The sequence below is a fragment of the Buceros rhinoceros genome, unplaced genomic scaffold (assembly GCF_000710305.1).
Source record: "Buceros rhinoceros silvestris isolate BGI_N320 unplaced genomic scaffold, ASM71030v1 scaffold30196, whole genome shotgun sequence".
NCBI lineage: Eukaryota > Metazoa > Chordata > Aves > Bucerotiformes > Bucerotidae > Buceros > Buceros rhinoceros.
The window spans coordinates 2,133-7,406 of record NW_010419768.1 but is presented as its reverse complement, the minus strand read 5'-3'; the positions used below and the strand labels follow the sequence as shown (position 1 = coordinate 7,406).

The following is a 5,274-nucleotide window of genomic DNA, read 5'->3' as shown; positions in this document are numbered from 1 at the left end:
GCCCCGCAGCGCGCTCCCGCAGCTCAGCCGGGCGGCTGCTGCTTCCCCGCAGACAACATGTCGAAGGGACCTGCTGTCGGAATCGACCTGGGCACCACCTACTCCTGCGTCGGCGTGTTCCAGCATGGGAAGGTGGAGATCATCGCCAACGACCAGGGGAACCGCACCACGCCCAGCTACGTGGCCTTCACGGACACAGAGAGGCTGATCGGCGATGCCGCCAAGAACCAAGTTGCCATGAATCCAACCAATACAGTCTTTGGTAAGGCCGCAAGATGGTGTATGTCGCGTACAGGCTGAGCCTGGTGCTGGCAGATGATTCTAGCTTATCAGTGTTGACTGATAGCAGGGTTAAAGCCTCCTTTTGGAAATAAAAACTCCAAATTTGTTTTTAGGCTGAATATAATAAAACTGCATTACTAGTGTTTGATGTACTGGGGCAGTATGTGCCTTACACTTAAAAACTTGCCTTGTTGCAGGGTCTTCTTGCCAGGTTCTATTTAGTGGCCTTGACTGAGTGTCTTGGTTTAAATCCTTGGCTCTGGGTTTATGGTACAGCAGCTGTAGCACTGCTCTGGTGGCTGAGGTGACACTGACAAGTTTGTGTATATGCAGGAAGTGAGACTTGGCAGTGCCCGTAGCCAAGTCTTGACAAGGCGGTAGTAATGCAACTGAAGTGGAAGAACTGGGTGGTTTTGGTTATGAACGGATGTACATAATATGGCCAACTGTTGTTTTGCAGATGCAAAGCGGTTGATTGGGCGTAGGTTTGATGATTCTGTTGTCCAGTCTGACATGAAGCACTGGCCGTTCACTGTGGTGAATGATGCTGGCAGACCAAAAGTTCAGGTGGAGTACAAAGGCGAGACGAAGAGCTTCTACCCAGAAGAAATTTCTTCCATGGTTTTAACCAAAATGAAGGAAATTGCAGAAGCGTATCTTGGGAAGGTGAGTTCAGAACTTCAGTGACGTGTAATGAATAGCTCCGTGTTTGTGAGTAGCTAACAGGCATAACTGACTTCTTGCTTCCTCTTTTGCAGACTGTTACTAATGCTGTAGTGACTGTACCAGCCTATTTCAATGACTCTCAGCGCCAGGCTACAAAAGATGCTGGAACCATTGCAGGGCTCAATGTCCTGCGAATTATCAATGAGCCAACAGCTGCTGCCATAGCCTATGGCCTGGACAAAAAGGTATGCTACAGGGTGACTGCTGTCCCTGATCTACAGCTAGTAAACCTGCTAAACTAGCAATCGAGCTTGAGTTGCTTAGGAGAAATTGCTCTCTCCTTCCAGGTTGGTGCTGAAAGGAACGTTCTCATCTTTGACCTTGGGGGTGGCACCTTCGATGTGTCAATTTTGACTATTGAAGACGGCATCTTCGAGGTGAAATCCACTGCAGGTGACACCCACTTGGGTGGAGAAGACTTTGACAACCGCATGGTCAACCACTTCATTGCTGAATTCAAGCGCAAGCACAAGAAAGACATCAGCGAGAACAAGAGAGCAGTGCGTCGCCTCCGCACTGCCTGCGAGCGTGCGAAGCGTACTCTGTCCTCCAGCACACAGGCCAGTATCGAAATCGATTCTCTCTATGAGGGAATTGACTTCTACACATCCATCACCAGAGCTCGCTTCGAAGAGCTGAACGCTGACCTGTTCCGCGGCACCCTGGACCCTGTGGAAAAGGCCCTGCGGGATGCCAAGCTCGACAAATCGCAGATCCATGACATCGTGCTGGTGGGTGGGTCTACTCGTATCCCAAAGATTCAGAAGCTGCTGCAGGATTTCTTCAATGGCAAAGAGCTGAACAAGAGCATCAATCCTGATGAAGCTGTGGCTTATGGTGCAGGTAATGACAGCAGTGTGCTGCAGCTGCTGGGTGGTGGTGTTGTCGACTCTGTACTGTCTTGGAGCAGTGCTGGGGTAGGCCCTAGGTCTTCCACCTGGATCAGTAAAGCTTTTCAAAGCAGTAAGGAGCTTTCTTAGCCTTGCAATGATGAATCAGATTCCAAAGCCATTCGTAGTTTCCACCAGAAGTCTACTAATGATGGCCAAAATCCTTCCTTGGATGTCTGAGTGAGCAGCGGGCTTGGCTGCAGAGTGGGGGTGTCTCTTGCAGGGCTCTTATGGTGTTTCTCTCCCCTCAGCTGTGCAGGCTGCTATTCTGTCCGGAGACAAGTCTGAGAACGTACAGGACCTGCTGCTGCTGGATGTGACTCCGCTGTCTCTTGGGATTGAGACTGCCGGAGGTGTCATGACAGTCCTGATCAAACGCAATACCACCATCCCCACCAAGCAGACGCAGACGTTCACCACGTACTCGGACAACCAGCCTGGTGTGCTCATCCAGGTGGGTGAACTGACAGTGCCCTCACGTGGTTGTGTGATGGTGTCAACACTCGCAGTGATTGATGTGGTAGGCTGGGGCTGTTGGGGTCCTGCAGTTAGCAGTAAACGCCTGGTTGCTGTGATGAAAGTGATTCCAAAGCCATTCGTAGTTTCCACCAGAAGTCGAAAGACTCGTGTTGGTCCAAGTACCTTCCTTGGATGTCTGAGCGACCATGTCACGTCAGGGTAGTACGTGTTAGGATTTTCTGGTGTCTGGTCAGACACAGGGGTTAAATCTGCTGTCTGTTCTTTCTAGGTATACGAAGGAGAACGTGCTATGACTAAGGACAACAACTTGCTGGGCAAGTTCGAGCTGACTGGCATTCCCCCTGCTCCCCGAGGCGTGCCGCAGATTGAAGTAACCTTTGACATTGATGCCAATGGCATCCTGAATGTGTCTGCTGTGGACAAGAGCACTGGCAAGGAGAACAAGATCACGATAACAAATGACAAGGGTAAGGATCACATGTTATGACAGAGGGAGGCTGGCTAGCAGCTTCAGTTCTGCTTGTCAAAATCTGCCCTCTACCTGCGTCAGAACCTGGTTGCAGTGCGGGTGCACCTTGATGTGCACCTGTGAGCCTTGTTCTTGGTGCAGGAATCCCTGAATTTCTTAGGAGGCCCATGAGGTGGCTTTAAATAAGGGCACCTGATAGCTTACAGTCGTCTTGGTGCCTGCTGCCCAAGCTAGCTTGAAGTGTGAGCCTGATCTGGAGTGTGTGGGAGGTTGTGACCTTCTGTTGGAAGTGACTGATGAGGAGAGCTGATGTGAACTGCTGCTGTGTTCTGCAGGCCGGCTGAGCAAGGAGGACATTGAGCGGATGGTTCAGGAGGCAGAGAAGTACAAAGCGGAAGATGAGAAGCAGCGTGATAAAGTGTCTTCCAAGAACTCCCTGGAGTCCTACGCATTCAACATGAAAGCTACTGTTGAAGATGAGAAGCTCCAGGGCAAGATCTCTGATGAGGACAAGCAGAAAATCCTGGACAAGTGTAATGAAATCATCAACTGGCTGGACAAGAACCAGGTATGTCATGGGTCGTGTTCTGTCAGTGTGGACTTGTAGTGTCTCACTGAGCCGTAGGGAAGCTCAGGAGGGTAGAGGAGAACTGAGAACTGCTGGTTGCTGTGATGAAAGTGATTCCAAAGCCATTCGTAGTTTCCACCAGAAGTCGAAAGACTCGTGTTGGTCCAAGTACCTTCCTTGGATGTCTGAGCGACCACAGCTTGCAAGCGCATCTGTCTTTGTTTCCTGCTCATTCCAGCTGTGGATAGCTTGCAAGTGCAGTCTCCTCTAACCTTCAGCGAGGTCCTGTTCATCCAGGAGTGGTTTGAAGCAGTCCTGAATCGGGGTTTGTTGGAGCTAGACCAAGCAAAAAATTCTGCATCTAGCCCAGTGCAAGTCTAGTTTGGATGAGCTAGAAATAAGGCCAGACTTCAGAAAGGCATAAGCCAGGTCCTGCTAGTTAACTTTTTGGACTGTGGTCGCTTAGTGTGAGCAGCAGGTACTGAGCTCTTGTCTTTTCCAGACGGCTGAGAAGGAGGAGTTTGAGCACCAGCAGAAGGAGCTGGAGAAGGTGTGCAACCCCATCATCACCAAGCTGTACCAGAGTGCGGGAGGGATGCCTGGTGGGATGCCTGGTGGATTCCCCGGAGGTGGAGCTCCTCCATCTGGCGGAGCTTCCTCTGGACCAACCATTGAAGAGGTGGACTAAAGACACTGGGAAATGCATTCCACTAGCAGTTAGTGTTGGAGGACCCCTCGGGTGGGGGTTAGATTGAAGGACCCAAACCTGTAGGCACATCTGGGTATATTTTGCCAGATTAAAACTCCATAACTGAGCTGCTGTAAAAATAAAAATAGAAAAACAAACATTTTCTGGGCATTTTAAATACTTGAACATGTGCACAGGAGGGGAGATGAATACCATTGCACTTTACAGTACTGTAATCAAGTGGAAATGCAATTCATGTCTGAAGAAATAAAAACTATTTAATGGGCATCACAATGTGTTTGTCTTCACTTCTTTGTACCTACACATTTAAAAACAACTTCATGGTAAGTGAGGATCATACCTGAGCTGTGTCCTCTGACTGGGAGGGTTAGCTCAGGCTCCAGGGTAAGCAGCCGTCAGAGAGGGTGTTGGATAATGCTGCTCCCTCTTCGGTAACAATGGCCAGAGGAGGCTGATGGCCGCAGTGTGGCAGGAGCTGCACTGGAACGGGGTAGTGGTGGAGCAGCTGAAGCTGAGTGACCTCACCCGTGACAGCAGCATTTTGGGAACTCTGAGGGGTGGGTTGCACTGACCCAAGCAGGGAAGAGAAAACAAAGGTGGGTGATGGCGGCATGGCAGGGGCACAGCCTTGTGCTGGCAAAGGGGAGTTCAGAGGAGGCTTATCATTGAGAGGAGTCCTCGCAGGGTGGGGAGGTGGCTTTGGGCAGCCTCATCAGAAGTAATGCTCAATCATGTTGCTTATATATAGTATTTTTCATATATTGGTATGTAATAACATGCAGTGCCAGCAGCACTGTGCCTAGTGAAGCCTGTGTGGCACCTCTTCAGTGGTGACTGGACCACAAAACTGATCCCAGTTAGTACATGACTCTGAGCAATCCCTCCACAAGCAGTAAGCAATCAGCAGGTAGGTGCTGGTTATTTTATCTGGTTATTTTGTTACCTGGGTACTTCATGAGTTAAAACATGTCTCTCTTTCCTTAGCAAATCCTGTCTCAACATTGTAGAAGACTTGAGGGGTTTTTATTGTTTTTTTTAACAGCAGTGCTTAACCGAAGTGAAAAAAATGATGGTGAGAGCTCGGCAGGGCTCTGGCTGCCTCTGAAGCGTGGGTGCCTGGCTGGGGGGGGGTGGTTTGTGGGTGCCCGGC

At 50.0% G+C, this 5,274-nt stretch overlaps 1 protein-coding gene across 4 annotated transcripts; it reads left to right on the top strand.

Moving 5' to 3' along the window:
- Positions 1-11: 11 nt before the first annotated feature.
- HSPA8 (heat shock 70kDa protein 8) lies at positions 12-4,394 on the top strand. Of its 4 annotated transcripts, XM_010139070.1 has the most exons (9): positions 12-262; positions 743-948; positions 1,041-1,193; positions 1,296-1,851; positions 2,150-2,352; positions 2,647-2,845; positions 3,183-3,415; positions 3,918-3,999; positions 4,045-4,384. In XM_010139070.1, the coding sequence occupies exons 1-9, from the start codon at positions 58-60 to the stop codon at positions 4,101-4,103; spliced, it is 1,896 nt and encodes a 631-aa protein (XP_010137372.1). In that variant the 5' UTR covers positions 12-57; the 3' UTR covers positions 4,104-4,384. The 4 variants fall into 4 exon arrangements, with proteins under 4 accessions (XP_010137372.1, XP_010137371.1, XP_010137369.1 ...); XM_010139069.1 differs by having other exon boundaries at positions 3,918-4,394; XM_010139067.1 differs by having other exon boundaries at positions 1,041-1,205; positions 3,918-4,394.
- The last annotated feature ends 880 nt before the right edge of the window (positions 4,395-5,274 follow it).